Here is a 20694-nt window from a genome sequence, read left to right on the forward strand (position 1 = left end):
TGGCTCACAGATATAATATATAAATAATCAATTGCCTTTCTTTTCTTTTTTTAATGGATTTTCCCCAGCAGCTAGCTTACAAAACAAGTTTTCTTTTTCATCTCTCAGGCTTTGCTTTACTGACATTTTTGTTATGAAAGATCTCACATCTCAAGCAATTTGTCCTACTCTGTCCATTAATGTAGCTAAATTTGTTTTTCGTTTTGCTTTCTTCTTCTGCCAGGCTGGGGTTGTTGTTGTTTTTGTTGCTCCTCCATCATGTCATTGACTCGCTAATACATAAATAGATGAAGAGGCTTTCTCGGATACAGTGCCAATGAGAAATTGCTCCTCAGTCTAATGGAAAGGGCCCAGGGAGCAGGCCTCCCGTTGAATAAACAGGTCAATTTGCGAAGTGCGCCATCATTACCTCTCTATTTCTCTCTGCGGCAATTTGACACAGGAAAATGAGACAGACTGGCTGTATGACAAGTCAACAAGAGGCATTCGAATTATGACAATGCACAGGGCTAAGGGCCGCAAAAGGCAGACAAAAGACCCACTGTTACAAACAGGGCTCATTGTTTTGTACCAACCTTCTCCTTCTCTCTCTAGGGTGGTCAGATAGCAAGGAGGACAGGGGCCATCTAACAAATGCAAGGATGGGGAACCTGTGGCTCTACGAACACTGTCGAACTACAATTCCCATCACCCTTGACTGCTGGCCTTGCTATCTAGGGCTAACAGGAGTTTGAGAGTCAAATAATCTACGGAGGGCCACAGTTCCCCCACTTATGGCTTTCATCATCTGCCAGGTCCAGACACAACACAGCTAAACCACAGTTCCACAAATGGGGAGCAACTGCAGAACAGGTTATTCTTCTATTGATCCCAAAAAAAATTCACTAGCAGCTGCACGGACAGATTCTATTCACTAAGTTTTGTATTATAACCTCCTGCAGGATCTCCTATAAACAGGAAAGCTAAAGGGGGAAATCTCTGCCTGCAACCTTCTTTTACAGAACAAGCCAAAAGCATCATCATGCACTTTCGCAGCTTCAGCGTGAACTGTACTGGACCACACAGACCAGTGGTTTGGCTCAGGGAGGGGAAGAGAGGGTGGAAAATCTCAGGTTTGAGCCCCAGCATCTCTAGGTAGGGCTGGGAAAGGCAGCTGCCCAAAATCCTGGTAAGCTTGTGTGACCCCTGAGCCAAGGAGATAAGTAACTATACAACCTTTAGAAGACATCTGAAGGCTAGTTGTAAAAAAAAGGGTAGTTGTAAAAAAATATTTAATGTTTTATTATGAAACTGCTCAGAGTGACTGGGGCAATCAAGTCAGATGGGTGGGGTATTATTATTATTACTATTATTATTATTATTATTATTATTATTATTATTATTGAATAGGGCGTCCCTATTTTCATTGGAGAACTGTTGGAGGGTATGCTACTGCCAATTTTACTGAGCTGGGCAGATCAACGGCTTTCGATATACCCCAGATTCCTACATCTCACTACAAGACAGCTCCTTCATATTCTCCAAAGCTAACCAGGTCATCCACTTCCGCGAAGGCTGATGACTAATCCAAAAAACGTTTTAAGTGCAGCGTTCAAAACAGACACTAAATAAACGTTTACACTCAATATGTCACGAGTGTGTGTATTTTCATGGGCAACGAAACTGTATCTTCACTCCTCAGATACAAAAGTGGCTCAGAGAAACTCCCATTAGGAAGATGCCATAATGAAGTGCTGCTGTGGGGGATTATAATGGCAGCTAGACCTAGTCTCCTGTCATTGATTTAAAAAAAAAAAGTTTAGGAGGGGCTGCAAGGCAGGCATTAGTGGTAGGCCTGCCAGGCAGCTAGGGTCTTAACACGTGGCAAAATATTGCCAAGTGATACCCACAGCCTTGATCTGAGCCCCTCACATGCACCTAATTCTCTTGATTCTGCATCTGGCATCTTCACCATACAAATTTTGGCGAATACTGTAAACACACCTTTTTATCCTGGTTCTTTGACATATGACATGTGTGTTTTGAGAACCCAGCCTACTCCTGTGCCTGTAATCCGTTTTAACTTTTTGAATACAGTGGTACCTCGGGTTACATACGCTTCAGGTTACAGACTCTGCTAACCCAGAAATATTACCTCGGGTTAAGAACTTTGCCTCAGGATGAGAACAGAAATTGTGCGGCAGCAGCAGGAGGCCCCATTAGCTAAAGTGGTACCTCAGGTTAAGAACAGTTTCAGGTTAAGAACGGACCTCAGGAACGAATTAAGTACTTAACCTGAGGTACCACTGTACTGGACTTTAAACTGTTGTAAACCACCCCGGGACCTGCTGGTGAAAGGCAGGCAATAAATTTATTACTAAGAGTAATACCAATACTTGAGGCCTGTATTTAGGCCTAGCCTTTATAACTAGGCCTCTAGGCTTACAACAGGGGCAGTGGGCATAGCCCCAAACACAAAGGCCAATGGCCAGAAACAATCCAACTAGTTCAGTCCCTCATCATTTTCTTGGTCAACAAATGCATGCTGTTGTTTTAGGGAGCTGAGGGTTGTTAGCAGACGCCTATTCCCTGCCCAAACTACAGTTTCCAAGCAATCCCTCTTCACAGGAAGTCTGGGAATTGTAGTTCTGTGGAATCGGGGTCTCCTAACAAACTTAACACTTAACAAACTAGAGCTCCTTTGGTGGAAGCCATGTCGTGTGTATTAAAAGCAGTATCATGATGCTATAAAGATGTGGGACGAATGCAGCTTGTGTATCCCTTTAGTAAATCCATTAGCCAGACATATCGCCGCTTGCTTTGGACTGAATCCCCCTCGAAGCTGAGCATGGTTCATAACAGGAACCTTGGTCCGAAAAAGAAAATTGTGCCTGGGAAAAGGGGGCTCTCATACAGTGTCATTTGGATTCCAGAGCTCTGCAAACAGTTGCCATGCTGCTTGAAGCCGAACAGCAATACTGTAAGGAGCCTTTCTCAACCTGTGGGTCCCCAGATGTTGTGGGACTGCAACTCCCATCATCCCTAGCTAGCAAGGCCAGAGCTCAGGGATGATGGGAGTTGTAGTCCAACAACATCTGGGGACCCACAGGTTGAGAACCGCTGCTAAGGGGAACTGCTAACATCTGGAAGCAACCCAGCTGCCAAGGAAGCTTCATTATTTAGGCAGAAATTCAGCAGACAAGAGACAACAGCTGCTGTACCTACACAAAACAAACAATTGGAAGGCTTGCAAGGTGAAGGGCTTGTGTGCAAAAACAAACCCTCGAGGGTCCTTTGATGCCATGCTCATGTTATGAAATTCTTGACTTTTGCCTTCAAAGAATTCAGCCAAACAGAGCCCAGTGGATTTCCCACAAATACCCTCAACAAAGCCTTGGTTAAGAGCAGTCTGTTTTATCCGAACGTCACTCTGAGTTGGCATTGTAGATTTTTAAAGAAATGCACCCAACTCGACCCTAACTCAGTGATCCATTATATTGAATCTATAATCTAATAATAATAATATCACAATAGCAAAAGTACGCTGCATCTATCTAGTGATATTCAGTCAATGACTTAACCAGAAAGAATACCATGATAGAATGTAAGCATTCCTAACTATGCCTGGAGGCAGGGAATAAAAATACAGAGGTTTGCTCTAAAAACTGACAGTTTCCAGGTGGCTCATGAGAAGATGCTATCATACCATTCTTACGCATTACCTCTTTGAGGAATTATCTGATCTACTACCCCTCTACCCAGGTTTAAATCAGCAAAGGACTGCAATGTACTATATTTCCAAAATACCAGGCACACTCTTTGATTTTTGTGGGTGAGCAAGATGCCCAAGAATGGCAATGAAGAATGAACAAGCTCAAATCAGAGGGAAGAACAGAAAATGTTTCAAACCTCTCCGGGGGCGGGGGGTGCTCCCTCTATCAACACGCATGAAAATCTATTGTGAGAGCAAGAATCATGCAGCTGGGCTCCAAGAAAGCCAGGTTCCAAATTAGAATTGCAAACTTTGTTTCCAAAAACCTATTATTATTTCCACAGGCCATGTACAGAGTGCCCCCTAGGAAAGCAGCCAATATTGTTGCGTTTCTGTTTTTGTTGGAGAGGGTTAAGCCTCCACCATCGGAGCACAATCAAGTTGCCATTATTTTTAAAACAACTGTTTCTTTATCCAGAAAAGAGTGAACTACTGAGAATGCCAAGCAAACCAATTAATTGTGTTTTTACATCTCCTGTGGCGGCAAACAGCCAGGAGGATGGAATTCTGGGCTGCCTCCATAAGTCACCTTGTTGAATCTTTTTTCTTCCCTTTCTTTTAATTAAATAAATAAAGAACGTTAGCAGAAACAACAGCAACTGCTCTACCAAAGGGGAGGGTGCTGCTGTAGCTTCAGGGTCAGATCAGGATTGTGCCTGGCTGAGGGAAGCTTGGGAATACTGTCCGCTATCCTCTGAACAGTAGGCACACTGTTTTTGAAGATTAAAAGAGCTCATAGTAACAGCATACAATCTTCGTTTTGGTGGGCGAGAGGTGTGTTTGTTACTAACAGCCCACGTAAAAAGTAGACCATACAGAACCACCACACATGGCTGCAAGTACCCATGGAACATTTGTTGTGCAATAGCTCTGCCTTTATCTTGCAAATATCCCTTCACACATGGCTGGTGGCCCTCAGGTGACAACAGAGAAATATCTGAGGGAAGGGACCCTGACAAACCATCTTGTCCAACTCTCTGCAATGCAGGAAATGCAAAAGGAGCTAGTGAAAAAACAAGGAGGCGGCAAGAAAGACGGTCCAACTCATGGCATTTTCATATTCTTCTTTTGAAGTCATTCTCAATAATTTCTTTGAAGAATTGGCCCAAACAATGGACATAAACAAGTTCATAATCTGTACATCACTTTGTGCACCACATTGATCAATGAAGTAGGTCCACTGGTTGCTGCCTGGCAACAAGAGTCCCAGATGTGTAGAAGAAGAAGAGTTTGGATTTGATATCCCCCTTTCTCACTACCCGAAGGAGTCTCAAAGCGGCTAACATTCTCCTTTCCCTTCCTCCCCCACAACAAACACTCTGTGAGGTGAGTGGGGCTGAGAGACTTCAGAGAAGTGTGACTAGCCCAAGGTCACCCAGCAGCTGCATGTGGAGGAGCGGGGAAGCGAACCCGGTTCACCAGATTACGAGTCCACCGCTCTTAACCACTACACCACACTGGTAGAGCCATTATATTAATTTCTTGCTACTTATTTGATTCTACTTGCTATCCTGCAAGGAAGCTGTAATGTAATTTCTGTATGCAGCCTTGCAATGGTCACACACAAAAGGCAGTATAGTTTGAATGAGTAATGAGAGTTGGCAAGGATTCATAGTGGCCATCAGAGCTGAAGAGTTTGCCTGCTCCTGAAATGCAGATGAATCCTGTGCAACAAGTTGTTCTTATCAATCAGCACTCTGGAAAGCTATAACGCATCAAGAAGTGATTCTGTGATGCTACTTTCTGCACAACTTTCTTGCCTTCTCTTCCTCTGTCCATTGCTATTGTGAATGCCCAGGTTGCAGTCACCATATGCGACAGCTTACTGTAAGGAGACATATTTACTTTCTCCAGCTGCCCCCTCCGCACCTCCGCTTCTCACCTCTTCACTCTGCCAAATTCCTCCTTGACCTCTTAGTTCTCTTATCGCCCTGCCTCTCTTGATGATGTGATTGGCTAATCAGCTCTTATGTCACAGTGAGCCTGGGCAGCTGTCATTGGCTTAGCTGCTCTGATGTCACAGAAAGGAGGTGGCGAAGAGCAATCCAGCATTAGGCAGCGATGTGCTCGGAAGCTGGGAGGAACACTTGTTGAATTTGAACACTTAATTCCCTAGACATGGTGGGATTTCAGATGGTAAGAAAAAACTCTGCTGAATCAGACTAAATGCCCAAGAAATCCAACATCCTGTTTCACACAGTGGTTAACCAGAAGCTACAGTGAGGAATAGAACCCTGAAAAAATGGTATACAATAATTATTCTAAGCAAACAGAACACTACCCACATAATGCTCTGCTGGATCAGACAGTAGCTACCGTATTTTTTGCTCTATAAGACTCACTTTTTCCCTCATAAAAAGTAAGGGGAAATATGTGTGCGTCTTATGGAGCGAATGCAGGCTGCGCAGCTATCCCAGAAGCCAGAACAGCAAGAGGGATTGCTGCTTTCACTGCGCAGTTCTGGCTTCTGAGATTCAGAATATTTCTTTTCTTGTTTTCCTCCTCCAAAAATGAGGTGCGTCTTGTGGTCTGGTGCGTCTTATAGAGCAAAAAATACGGTAACTCACCACCCGGGTCTGCCCAAAACCCAAATCTTCCTGTTAAAACTCCAACGAGAGTTTCCATTGTTTTACAAGACCAGACCGTAAAAGAACAATCTGGCCTTTTTGCAATAAAAAAAGTCAGAAAGATTGATTAAAGCGCTGTGTTGCTGAATGCTGATTATTCTTAACATGATGGCAGATGATCTGGGGGTGTGGTTTCTAATTTTATGAGAAGGCATTATCAGCCGTTCATCCCCTAAAATGCAGCATCAGAATCTGTTGCAAAGCAAGAGAAAACTCTTTCACCCAACAAAACGCAAAAGAGAAAGGGGCTGTTTTTAATCACAATTCTCCTTCCTGAATTACATAAAGCGAGACACTTTGAAGAACAGGAGACTCCTTGGGACAGTCATGGAAAGAGAGGGCACCAACAAATCAATAATAATGATAATGATAATGATAATGATAATAATTTTATTATTTATACCCCGCCCATCTGGCTGGGTTTCCCCAGCCACTCTGGGCGGCTCCCAACAGAGGACCAAAAACAGAATAAAATTAAAAACTTCCCTGAAAGACAACTTTCAGGTGTCTTCTGAAAGTCAGATAGTTGTTTATTTCCTTGACATCTGGTGGGAGGGCGTTCCACAGGGCGGGCGCCACTACTGAGAAGGCCCTCTGCCTGGTTCCCTGTAGCTTCACTTCTCACAGTGAGGGAACCACCAGAAGGCCCTCGGAGCTGGACCTCAGTGTCTGGGCTGAATGATGTGGGTGGAGACGCTCCTTCAGGTATACTGGGCCAAGGCCGTTTAGAGCTTTAAAAGTCAGCACTAACACTTTGAATTGTGTTTGGAAACGTCCTGGGAGGCAATGTAGGTCTTTCAGGACTGGTGTTATGTGGTCTCAGCAGCTACTCCCAGTCACCAATCTAGCTGCCGCATTCTGGATTAGTTGCAGTATCCAGGTCACCTTCAAAGGTAGCCCCACGTAGAGCACATTGCGGTAGTCCAAGCAGGCGGTAACTAGAGCATGCACCACTCTGGCGAGACAGTCCGCAGGAAGGTAGGGTCTCAGCCTACCTACCAGATGGAGCTGGTAGTCAGCTGCCCGGGACACAGAATTGACCTGCATTTTGGACAGCTGTGAGTTTCAAATGACTCCCAGGCTGCACACCTAGTCTTTCAGGGGCACAGTTACCCCACCCAGGACCACCACCACCATTTATTACCCATCCTTCATGCAATGGTCCCAGGGGCAGGTAACAATTAAAACACAATATTAAATCCTTCCTTAAGAAACCAGTGTTTCCTCACATGAGTACCTCCAGTAAATGAAAGGGACCATTCAGTTGACAAGAGTCTAGTCGTGCTGGAAATTTAATGAAGAAATTTGTGGTGGGGATGGGCATTCATCCCAACCTGGCTGGCACATCAAGGTCTATAGAATCTGAGACTACCACTAGGTTCAGAAGCCCAAACCCAACAGAACACAACGTAATTGACAGACTAGGTTCTTTGCCATTTAGGTGGGGTTTTTTAATTTTTTAAAAAATTGTACACACACTTGTGTCTGCATGGATAATTTGTGATATGCAGTTTTAAAAGCGAGATGTAAAAAACCTAAACTCTCTGGAAATTTCCAAGCTTCTGAGCTTGCTCCTCAGATCGCAAGCAAAAACTACAGAAATGTCACAACAGATATTGGCAACTCAAGAAGACACCGGGGCCTTCTCGTGCTGATCTACAGCTGCACAATGAAATACTCCTGGCTTTTCACAAATTATGAATCAAAGCTGTCCGCTTGCAAAGCATCCTTTGTTCCAAAATAACATGCCAGTCCAAGGAATGCCTTATGCCTTCCATAAACATGCTGAACCTACACAAGAATTCCTTCAAAGCAGCCCACACAATATTTTCAACGCCAATTCCTACCAATCCTGACAGTAGGATGGTGCCACAGGATAGCACTGTCAGGATGAGGCCCACAAGCATGATGATATCACAGCCCTGTCAGATCAGGAAGGCTTGACAAAGACGTGAACAACTCAACTTGAGTACGTATAAAAAGGTAAAGGTAAAGGAACCCCTGACCATTAGGTCCAGTCGTGACCGACTCTGGGGTTGCGGCGCTCATCTCACTTTATTGGCAGAGGGAGCCGGCGTACAGCTTCCGGGTCATGTGGCCAGCATGACTAAACCGCTTCTGGTGAACCGGAGCAGCGCACGGAAACGCTGTTTACCTTCCCGCCTGAGCAGTACCTATTTATCTACTTGCACTTTGACGTGCTTTCGAACTGCTAGGTGGGCAGGGACAGGGACCAAGCAACAGGAGCTCACCCCGTCACGGGGATTCGAACCGCCGACCTTCTGATCGGCAAGTCCTAGGCTCTGTGGTTTAACCCACAGTGCCACCCGCGTCCCTATAGAGTACGTATGGAAACAGGTGAAAGAAAATACTTCCTTCGCACAGAGCAAGGTTAACTATGGAACTCGCTCCCATGGGAAACAGTGATGGCCACCAACTTGGATGGCTTAAAATAGGATTGGGCAAATTCATGGAGAAGAATATCAATGTCTACTAGTCACAAAGGCTATGTTCTGCTTCCAGCTGCAGGCAGCAATGCTCCCAAATGCCGTTGCCGAAAACTACAGGAGGGGAGACTGCTCTTGTCCTCAGGATCTGCTTGTGGGTTTCAAGCAGACATCTGGTTGGCCACTGTGAGAACAGGATGCTGGACTCAATGGGCCACTGGACGGATCCAGCAAGTTCTCTTTATGTTCTTTTGGGGCAAAAGTTGAGGGCTGTTACCTTCACACCCTGCTTGTAGACTTCCGAAAATATTTTGTCAGACGCAGTGGTCAAGCAGCTGAGGCCAGCCCCCCATGAGGAAAGTTTGCAACATTTGGGGCTTCTTGGTTAACAACAAAATAAAAGAGGCAAATAGGAGAGGGCAGAGAATTATGTAATCACAGAGCTGGAAGGGACCCTGAGGGTCATCCAGTCCAACCCCCTGCAATGCAGGAACATGCCGCTGTCTTGAACCTGCAACCTTGGTCTTATCAGCACCATGCTCTAACCAACGGAGCTATTGGGGACATGATCGGGGCAGGTGAAAATATGGATGAAGCGAGTGGAGATCACTCAGTTTGCTTCATGACTGAGTGGAGATTTGAAGCCTGGCCTCTAACCACAAAGGTAAAAGTTAAAGGACCCCTGGACGGTGAAGTCCAGTCAAAGGTGACAATGGGGTTGCGGCGCTTTCAGGGAGAGGGAACCAGCGTTTGTCCACAGACAGCTTTCCGCGTCATGTGGCCAGCATGACTAAACCACTTCTGGTGCAACGGAACACCGTGACGGAAATCAGAGCGCATGGAAACGCCGTTCACCTTCCCGCCGCAGTGGTACCTATTTATCTACTCATACTGGTGTGCTTTCGAACTTCTAGGTTGGCAGGAGTTGGGACGGAGCAATGGGAGCTCACCCCATTGCGGGGATTCGAACTGCTGACCTTCTTATCAACAAGCCCAAGAGGCTCAGTATTTTGTTCTTACATCCTACATACAAGGAACCCAAAGCAGCATACATGTAGTTCCTAGGCGGTCACCCATCCAGACACTGACCAGACCCAGACCTGCTTAGCTTCAGCAAGGTGGCAGCTTCATGTTCCTTCAGACAATACCTTCAGTATCAGGGACAGTAAGTTCCTAATATCGGATGCTGGGGAACATGAGCAGGAAAGGGCAAGGACATTGTGCTCATGTCCTGCTTTTGGGCTTGCCTCTGACTGATCGCTGGAAGAACTGGGTACTGGACTGAACGGCCCTTTGGTCCTGTTCCAGCTGGGTTCTTCTTATGCGCTTGAGGAGACCCTGCTAAGGACACTCAGTGAGTTCAAGGGCAAGGTGAGATGTGCAATCTACGCACACTTTCCATTATGAGACTTACTTCCACACCAACATACATAACACTGTGGTGTTAAAGCAGAGTTGCTCTCGGCTCAGTTCCTTCAGGTACTATGTTACACCTGCTCCTTAATCCTAACTGAAGGAAGGAGCTGCCGTTACTTAGGGGTGTGGGGAGGGAACTTGGATTTGATCCGTTAACCATGCTCCAAGCAAATCCATTAAAATTAATGACCTTAACTTGCTTGGGCCCATTCATTTCAATGGGTCTACTCTTGAGTATGACTAACACTGGAATACAACCCTATATATAGCAGGTCTGGGGGACTTTTAGCCCTTCCAAGTGCCATGGAACTACAACTCCCATCATCCTCGGCCAACAACCACGCTTGCCAAGGTTGATGGGATTTGTAGTTCAGCAACATCGAGAGACCCCAAAGTTCCCTACATCTGCTATGCAGTTATCATGGCTAGCAGCCAGTCACAGACCTCTTTCCCCCCAAATTTGTCTGATCTCCTGTTAAAGACCTGAAGATGGTGGTTTTGATACATTCATTAGACGTTGGGTGAAGACTTGCTTTGTTTTACCCAAACTTTCTAACATTCAGATTCATTAAGTTTTCCATTTCACAACCGGCGTGGAGCAGGGAAGGAACACAGCAAGGAAGGAAGCCGCCTTTATGTTGCCAGGACTACATCTCCCATCATCCTTGGCAACTGGCCATGCTGACTTTGGCTGATGGGCGCTGCAATCCAACAACATCATGAGGACCACAGGTGGACCACTTCTGCTCTATCATACTCTTCGCTGGGCTTCACACTTACCTGGGACCAACTCCCATTGAACCCAGCAGGGCTAACCTCAGAGCAGATATTACAACAGGACTGTGCTGTTAAGAGGTCTTCTCCCCGCCCCACTCCCCCAAATGCTCTGAGCTGCCCTTGCAGGGAAAGACACAGTCATTTTGGTTGCAACTTCTGCAGCTCCATGGAAGTAAGACTTGCCAAGGAAAACTGTTCCCAGTGGATCCTGCCTTTTGAATGCAAACTTGATGCTACGTCCCCTAGAGTAGGCCCACTGAAATTAGAGCGCTCCTCCTGAGGTGGGGGGGAGGAATGTATCTGTGAAAGTAACTCAGGAGGAACTTTCAAAGGGCCCCTGCAATTTTATTTTTTGGGAAGAAAAAAAAAGCATAGCAACTATGCAGTCTTTGTTTAAATGGAGCAGCTCCACTATTAACAACACAAGCAGCAACATGCCAGATTCCTGACTCAGGATACAAGATTGGTAGAGACTTCCCTTGCCTTTAAAAGAATAAATAAATAAATATGCGTTTTTCCCCCCTCCCCTTTCATATTTTTTTGCAAAATAAACAAAGCAATCACTCCCAGCATAGTACATGATCGTGAAATCTGCTTGGACCCGACAGTGACAACTGTGAGAGATCAGATTTAATAGCAGGATGGGTCTGTTGCAGTACAGAAATATTAGCAAATTGCACGTTTGCCCTTCGAAGCATTTGTAGATCTAATGATGCAGAAAATAACCTTGGGCTATTTAATAAAAAATAAAAAAATGTGAATGCTGATTGTTTGGAAGCTCAATGGAGCAGGCTTTCTGTTTAAAGTCAAAAGAAAGGAGTTTATTTTTCCTTTCACTGGAGGAGAAGAAGAAGAAAGCAGTCACCACCATCTTGTAGAGACATGACTTCATTCATAAACACGACTTGGAATATTTTTTTACAAATGAACCCAAGGCAATAGATCTTGAAGATAACAACACAGTGGCATGAATTAGAGGCAATGTGATGGGAGTTCTTCCTGGCTAGAGAAATTATCCTGAACCTATAAAAGTCACAGCCACCCACAACACTGCTGGGTTGTGGGGAGATTTAAATTATGAGGCTATATTGAAGCTGCATTGCTGAGCATGCAAAGCGTAGAGTTCTGACACACAAGTATAATATCTTGCAAGAGAAGGCCAGTTGGGAACTCTACACACAAATAAATATCCCATTTTTACATTAGGAAAGAACCACCACGTGCACAGGATCCCCTGTCGAAATTTGCCTGTGGCACCTGAAATTCCATGGTTCACCCAGACACACTCATCACTTGATGACTGCAACATCAGCTAACACTGCAGACAGAATTTCCCTATTGACTCAATCCAAACACAATATTTTTAATCCAACAGCCCTCAGGTAATATTCTGCATGCCTACACACAGGTAAGCCTCCCCAAGTACAATGGGTCTTACTCCCAGGAAAGGATTGCCAGCTGAATGGAGGAAAATCACAAGATGTTAAAAGCATGGGTGATCCAACACTAAATCTGTCCAATCAAAAAGTAGGGGAACATTTTGATTTTATAGATGGGCAGAATGTGTGCATCCAACTAAGTCCTACTCTGAGGTGCACCACTGAAATCAGTGGGCCAACGAGAACTGTGTTGATTAATTTTAACAGGTCTACTCTGAGTGGGACAAACATTGGGTGCAACCCTGTGAGTTCAAAGTCCAACTTAGTTAGGCCTTAGCTGTCATCCTCATTTCCTTGCTGCAAAAATGGAATATTAACAAAACAAAACAAAACCACGCACAACACAAACTAAGATTACCGCACACGTGAACCCAATGAAGAGTATAAATTACATTTTCCACATTTTGTGCCATATAAATGAAAAATCATAGTAGAATTTCGCACAAACATCAAGAAATAAAAAATAAAAGCAGCAGCAGCAGCAGAAGTTCCCTGCTCATGTGGACCACCGAAAGCAGGAGTTCCGTCACTGGATGTCAAACACAATCACAGCCACACAACCAACAATTCAAAAGCATGAGCACAACTGATCTGGTCAGACACGCAAGCACTGATAGCCATAATGGCAAAACAGAAGGGACAAGCTCCAAAGGCTCTGTACTGCAGAATTCAGCTTGCCTGGGGGCAACCTTCTGGGGAAGGCGATTGCTTCAAACCCTGCTTGTAGAAGCACCCAGAAAAAGACAATAAACCAAGCCAGACCACTCCTTCCTTCAATCCAGCAAGGTTGCCATGTTTTTCCAGATGCACCCCCTATACACACAGACGTGCAAGAACTCAAAATACAACGCTGGGCCGGGCTGGAAGCAGTGACTCTCTGTCCTGAGGCCGAAATGTTCCCGCGGCTTGGGAAAAATGCCTGACTCAGCCTGCATCCCTGAAAGCTGACCTTTGGGTTCCATCTGCCTGCCCAAAGCAGGAGCGAATTTAAGAGTGGACAGAAGACGTTTGGAAAGCATCGATCCCATGTGCAGAGCCGCCGGTGACTCCCCACAGAGATTTTTAAGGAAAACGCATCACTCCCCAAAGCAGTGTCTCTCTCTTTTTCTCTTTGACCGTTTCGTAAGATGACAAGGATTTAACTGGCAATTCATTTATCGTCTCAAAAAAGCAGAAAGTAAGGGGGAAACGCATGGAAATAATTTACCTACGGAGTCAATCTCCAGGAGGCGCTGCAGGTCACGGATGCTGTGGATCTCGCTGTGAGCCAGCCTTTCAATCACCTCTTGAGGGATCTCAGCTTCCTTGAAAAAATAAAACAGACAGACAGACACAGGCTGATCGCTCTCTCTTCTCACTCCAAAAGCACTTTCTGAGTACAGCCTGTAGGGTTGCATCTTGTGGCCACTGAAGCCTCTTCGCCTGCTATCTAATCTACTCCCCCCGCCTTCCTCCAACTGCTAAAGGGCAATTTAAATCATCATCATCATCATCATTTTGAAACCGCATCCAGCATTGCACCAAGCAACACAAATCCTTGAGATGAAACTCTGCTGCTATCTGGCAGGTGCCTACATTTTGCCTGCGTTCGCCAGGAGGTTGGAAACTGTTTGGGGCCCCACCTGATTGTGAGGAGGGGGTCAGAAAGACTGTGTTTCTCACCCAGGGAATTTCGCTTCCTTGATTTCGGAGGAAGTCCAGCAAGTTTGAAAGGCAAAAAAAAAGGGAGGGGACACTGGTTGGTTGGTTTTTGAATCACATCCCAAGCACACTTCATTGGAAGTAAATCCTATTGAATTCTGCAGGAAATAGTAACTGTATACAGGTATAGGCTGCTCAGCTGCCATTTCACACACACTTACTTGGGAGTAAGTCCCGTGCAAAATGAACAGAACTGATTCCTAAGTAACCCTGTTTAGGATTGGGCTGTTGGGGCGGGGAGAAGGGTGTCCCTGGGCACCATCGTTAAAAAAAAAAAAAAACCACAGCATGAGATAGATCAAGTTTAAAGGCAGCACAGCTCAGTAAGCCAGCCAACTCCTGGGAGCCTTTCCAAGAAGGCAATCCTATGAGCTCTCCCTGGGGAGTAAGTCCTCTTGAACTCAGACAGGGCTTTGCAAACATGCATTGGATCAGACCAGGAAGGACTTTCCTCCTCCTCCTCCTACGTACGTACTTGAAAATTGCCTCTCTTTCTTAATTACACACACTCGGTTTGCAGCGTAAGAGATATTTATGCATTTCTTTTCAGCAGCAGGAAAGTTAGCACAGTAATAAAGTTTTAGGTTGGCATTGGTGTCAACTTAGTACTTAACTCCCCCTCACTTAAAAAAAAAATAAATCTGTCTGGTTGGGAATGCGAAGGAAGGGGGAGACAGAGAGAGACAGAGGGAGGGGGAGATTATAGATCCAGAACTAATACAATCCTACAGGTTTCCCACGTCGGAAGACTGCAAAAAAAGCTGCTTTGGGAGCTATAATTTTACACATCACAGTGTTTACAAGCAAGGTCAATCCAGTGTACATTTTAAAAGAGATGTCCCTCCTTATAAGTCATTTAATTCCCACATCTCTTTCCCCCAGAAATGGCCACCTGTAATAATCCTCAAAATTGGAAGAGAAGGAGAGGGAGAGATTTTATCAAATCCAAAACTATGCCCGTGGAAATCCAAAATATGCCCATAAAGAGCAATAAGCAGGCTTAGAGGGAACTCGTCCTTTTCCCCCAAATAAAGCCGGAATCCTAAACAGTGCACCTACTTTGGTCAGGGCAGGTGGACCCACTGAACTCAGTGGGATACTCTTCCAAGTAAACACGCTATGATTTTATCTCTTCTGACCTTATAAAGTGAATTCCTAAGGTGGATGGAGGTAACGCGCCGCTCCCTCTAGAATGCCAAAGCAAGGCTCTAGTACATCAATTAGAATCCCACTAGCCTAATTGCTTCATTATTATTCTATTTTAGCAGATTCATGCTAGCTTCTCATTAACAGGAAACCGCGCTATTAAAATCCCTCTTCCCAACTCGCCTCCCCACCCCGCTCGCCAGGCGGCACTCGCGCCAACCCAGGGCGCCCTTTGCAAACCGTTCCAGGGGACTTGCAACGCGCGTTCGAACGCTCGCACGTTTTACACGCGTGTAAGGGCACACACAGCAAGCAGTGCAACCCCCCGCCTCCATGCCAGCCCCGGGGAAACCAGCGCGCTGCACGATCTTAATTCGGATCGCAGCCATGCATCTTAACGTGACGAGCGGCTCTCCACTACCACCACTCCCTCACTACTTGATCTTTTGCAAGATTTTAGAAGCGAGTCTCTCTCTCTCTCTCTCCTTTTTCCCTCCCTCCTTCATCCAGGGAGAAGCTAAAGCCATCCATGGTATTGCAAACATAGTAGGTCTTCCGACTTGGGCTTGCGGGGGGGGGGGAGATTGGAGAGATCAGCCTCTCATCCAAAACATTAAGAAGGGGAAGAAGGAAGAATTACACTTGTCATGCAAAACTACAGAAATAGTTGAGGCATAAGAAAAATAAAGGCAGGGATGTTAAGCCTGCTACTGCCGCCGCCCGGATCTCCCCCCCCCAAAAAAAACCAACCCGATTTCCAACGGCGAAGCACCTACCTCCGCCAGCACGAGGGCCAGGTAGCACAAGCCTATGAGCCAAAATCTTGCCCAGGTCCTCATCGCGGTCTCATGCACTGTAGCCAGGAATACAATTCAACGGGGCTGCGAAGGAGGAGCACCAGCCCGCCTCCCTGGGCTGGGAAAATAACAACCATCCCTCAGAGGGATCGCCACACCGGTGTGGAGTTCTCTCCGGCTTGGGCGCTGATCGGGGTGGCGGCGGGGAGGATGGGGGGGGCGGCTCTCTTTGGATTTATTGATTTCACAGAGGATCGATCGGGGTCTCCTTTTGCGCGCGGGGTTTCTCTCCTCGGGTAGAGGCGCCACGGGGAGAAGGAAGGAAGAAGAGGCTGACAAGGGGGTGGCGGTTCTTGGTTTCTCCCCACCACCCCACCCCGCTTCGCTCTCCAAAAGATAAAAAATAAAAAACGCGGGTGGTGGTGGGGGAAAAGGGGGCTTTGCAGCTGATCGCTCTCGCTCCTCTCGCTCGCTCGCTTCTCCTGCGCGTTGCCTCCCTTGGCTTTCGCAGGACTAAACCAGCCGGTACTTCTGCATATTTGCTTAGATCGCAGCGAAGTGAAACCCTAGCAGGCCGCCGAAACGCCCATCACCTGTGTCTGGAGACAGCTCGCCCCCTTCCAGACATGCGGAGAGTTACCAGTCCCTCCTTCTCAATCGCTCTTCCTCTCTCTCCACCCCCCCCCCCCACCGCTCACCCCAACCTGCTTTCTAAATACCCACCCACCCCGCAGCGAGATGGGAAAAGGAGAGAGGGGAAAGATCGCTAGCTGATCTTTTGCAAATGCACCCTTCTCTGCAAGGCGCATCCACGCCCCTTTGATAATATTAGATTCGCATGTATATACTACTGTACTTCTGTTGAAGCGGGAGGAGGGGTGGGGGGGGGGAAGAAATAATAAAGGATCAACGTCCTTTCTGCAAGTGTGCACCCTTCTTCCGCGAGGGAAACAGGAATCTTCTTGCTCGTTTGCTTTTTCAGGGGGAGAGGAGGGGGGGAAAGACCAAAATATTAAAAGGACCGGAAGATTTGCTAGAGGAAACGGAGCCACTTTGGGCACGGATTATTTGCAACAACAAAAAAAGTCACTGTGGTTTTTAATTTAAAATGCAAAAAATCCAGCAAGGTTGATCAGGCGGAGACATGAGGGCGCACGGACTCCAGCGTCCCTTTTTGGAGTCTCCAAAATGTTCCCCAGGCGGCGCGGCGCGGTGCGGGGTCCCCTCCCTGTGTCCCTGCCCAGGCACCAGCTCCTCCTCCCCCCCCCCCCACAACCCTCCGCCCTACACCGTGGTCGGCTCCCGGCAGGCGGCCCTAGACTCGTGTAGGTCTGCCGCTTCCAAGCCGAGAGGGGGAGTCTAGGGCGCCCGGCGTACCGCACTGCCAGCGCCGAGCTGCACCACGCCGCACCGGCGTCCGCGCCACCTCGCGCCCCCCACCCCCAAATATATATAAAAATAAAAGAGGCGGAGGTGGAAGGAGCAAAGGGATTGGAGATCGGAGCCCGAGGGCTGGGCGGAAAGAGGGCGATCTTCTGGCAAGCGCCCCGCAACTCTCCGGCATTGCTTTATATCAATGGTCTGGGGGGGGGGTCCCTGTTTCTCCTCTTGCCGCCGCCGCCTCCAGCGCCGCCTTGTCACCTCGCCCCGGGTTTCTCTGCGGCACTGGGGAGGGAGGAGGGAGGGAAGGAGAGAGGGGGAAGGAGGGATCAACAGCCGACGAGGCTTCTGCGCAGATCCCCCGTTGTAACCTTAAGGAATCCACCTTGTAATTTATTTATAAGGCGAAAGGGAATCGCCATGATTAAGCAAAAGCACGCCCTCCCAGCAGCCGGGTTCAGGGGCGAGGATTGTATGGGAGCATGCATAGAAATAGATACGTACAGATAGATAGATAGATAGATAGATAGATAGATAGATAGATAGATAGATATACACACACACACACATTACATATAATTATATACTCAAACGTACTTGAGTTGCTTTTAGCTGCAAAGGAGAGGAAAGGGTTGCTCTCATTTTAGCCTTGACTGCAAAACAGCACAGACCTTACACGTGTCTATCCCACTGAGCTCAATGGGACTTACTGCCAGATAAACGGAGAGAAGTTGTTCAGCCTTTAAAGATCCTATTTCCACGTTGGTCTCACCAAGTCAGAAGTTTGCATCATTATCATTATTATGACACATTCATAGTCTGCCTTTCTCCCAAGGCGCTCAATGTGGCAAACATGCCCCCCCCCTCTGTTTTTATCCTCACAACAACCCTGTGAGGTAGGTCGGGCTGAGAGTCTGCGACTGGCCCAAGTTCACCCGGTGAGCTTGGGTGAGGATTTGATCTCTGGTGTCCCCAGGCCTAGCTAAGAATCAGAGAACTGTATAAAGGGACCCTGAGGGTCATCCAGTCCAACCCCCCTGCAATGCAGGGATCTTTTGCCCGACATGCAGCTCGAACCCACGACCCTGAGATTAAGAATCTCATGCTTTACCGACAGAGCTATCCAGCTATGCCTCGGATGGGGTGACTTGTTTTGCTTACCTGCAGCGTTCGCCAGCTTGGTGCCGTCCAGGTGTTGCTGGACTACAACTCGAAGTGACCTACAGAAACAATCCTGTCTTCTTAGCGAAATCCAGGAAGTGTGGATAGCTCCTCTTGTTTCACTGACAGTCTTACAAATGGCTCCCTTTGGGCCCATTTTGCTGCCTGAGGGGAAGGAAAAGATGGCGGCTCTCCCCCTTGGGCTGGCAGCTGGAGTTTTTGCCTCGGGGACCAAAAAGTCATCCGATTCACAGAATTGTCCTGGTTGCAATGTACACCCCATCCATTGAAAGCCCATTCTTCCCACCCCGTTGTCAGAATCCCGGGAACTGTAGTTTGCAAAGGGTGCTGGGAACTTTGGCTCTGTGAGGGATAAGCTCCAGTTCCCAAGTTACTAGGAGTGGGTGCTTTAATTGTATGGTTGTGTACATAACCACTTTTTTATAAACCCTTCTTGGTATTAAGGACACGGTTTGGGGTTAAGGCCTGTTCTGTCCTGCTCCCCAGTGGCAAAGTATGGGCCAAGCACATTGTTTTGATAATACGGTAACACTTGCAACCTACGAGTGGACTGCTTACAAACATAGACTCTGCTCGGATAAATACGACAATATTGGGAATGAATTTATACAAAACGTAGTAGACTATTCCTATTAGTATTAGGATAATGATATCAAATTTACGAAAGAATGTATGGGTTAGGGTATTTTTTGTATATATTCATATAATGTTTCCTTCCCCCCTTCCTGGCTTTACACAGTTCTGCGTTTTGTCCTTTCCCCCTTTTTCTTACTTTTATGTCACTTTACTGCTTTATATTTGATTTCCCCCCAATAAAATATCACTTAATAAATGGGGGAGAAAAGTATGGGTCAAGTCATGCATAGACTTGGCTTAGTTGTATCTATTGGTCTCCTTCTGTAGGGCCTGTAAGAGAGCTATTCCACCTGGCCTTCAATCTGAACTAGCCTGATCCTCTATTCCTTTTTCCCCTTTCCTCTTCTATGAAGAAACCCTCCTCCCCCCCATGACCTCTGAATTTTTGAATTTTATTGATATTGATGCTGCATTTTATAGTGTATTTTATGCTGTTTTATGCTGTTTTTAAGTCGCATTCGAATCAATGTTTTATATTTGCTGTTAGCCGCCCTGAGCCCGGTTTTTAAACTGGGAAGGGCGGGGTATAAATAATTTATTATTATTATTAACTTGGAGATGTGTGTGTGTGTGTGTGTGTGTGGTTTACATATCTCAATAAAAAGATGTAAAAATACAGATTCCACATCCAATGCAGCTACCGCTGAGAGCCAGCGTGTCAGATTAGGTAGGACTTGGAAAACCAGGATTCAAATCCCCGCTTGGTGACCCTTCAGCAAGTCATCATCTTGGCCTAGCCTCCCTGGAGGAAAAAGTGGTATATAAATGCAACAAATGAATAAAGCAATCATAATATAAAAAACCTCATTTTATGTAATGTAATTAAACAATCCACCTCTCAAAACAATGTACATAAAATAAAGGAAAAAACTAAAGTGAATCATATTTTAAAAATGCATGAAGATACAACATCAGAATACAACACCATGAAAATATGTATCTTTAAAATGAAGAGCCTCACATGTAATAATGCAAATCAGGAATTCAGGCACCGTGGTGCTCTTATAACCATCTCGTTCTCCTTGTAGCTTCCTGATCACTCCATCCAGTCCAACCTCCCTTCCATAAAACAGTCAAATGGTCCCCAACCAACAAACAGTCCAACGACAGGTGAAAAGCCAAAAGAAAGCAGCCATTTCCATCCTATGGATGAGACTTAATGACTACTATTGAATTACTCCTCAGAGTAATTGGATAGAAAGTTTACAGTCAATGCTTGGATTAAGCAAGCAGATGATTCCCCTCTCCTAATAATAATAATAATAATATTTTATATACTGCTCAGCACCAAAATAGATTCCTGCTTTGCATTTTTAACACAGGTGTTTATGCACACAGGAGACAGCAAGTGCCATTTTATGGCTGCATTCAGACCTGGGGTTTATTGCGTTGGTT

The 20694-nt window shown here is 46.2% G+C and overlaps 2 protein-coding genes across 6 annotated transcripts in view; both read right to left on the reverse strand.

Annotated features, from left to right (window-relative positions):
• PDGFA (platelet derived growth factor subunit A) overlaps nt 1-17893 on the reverse strand; it is a 63629-nt gene extending 45736 nt beyond the window's left edge. For 2 of the 3 annotated variants that reach the window (XR_014518927.1, XM_083474562.1), the window contains exons 1-2: nt 16081-17763; nt 13665-13761 (exon numbers count right to left, since the gene is read on the reverse strand). Coding sequence is in view for 2 of the 3 variants with exons in the window: in XM_083474562.1 (XP_083330688.1) it covers nt 13665-13761; nt 16081-16143 (160 nt within the window). In the remaining variant the exon portion in view is untranslated. Of the gene's footprint in view, nt 1-13664; nt 13762-16080 lie in introns of all 3 variants that reach the window. The other variant, XM_083474563.1, reaches the window with a different exon arrangement.
• PRKAR1B (protein kinase cAMP-dependent type I regulatory subunit beta) overlaps nt 1-20694 on the reverse strand; it is a 539030-nt gene that overhangs the window by 364992 nt on the left and 153344 nt on the right. The window contains exon 12 of one of the 3 annotated variants that reach the window (XR_014518922.1): nt 6297-6313. The exons of the other annotated variants lie outside the window; for them this stretch is intronic. The gene's annotated coding sequence lies outside the window, so the exon portion shown is untranslated. Of the gene's footprint in view, nt 1-6296; nt 6314-20694 lie in introns of those variants that run through there. 3 annotated transcript variants of the gene reach the window in all.

This window comes from Podarcis liolepis (assembly GCF_965112155.1).
Source record: "Podarcis liolepis genome assembly, chromosome: 14".
Classification (NCBI taxonomy): domain Eukaryota; kingdom Metazoa; phylum Chordata; class Lepidosauria; order Squamata; family Lacertidae; genus Podarcis; species Podarcis liolepis.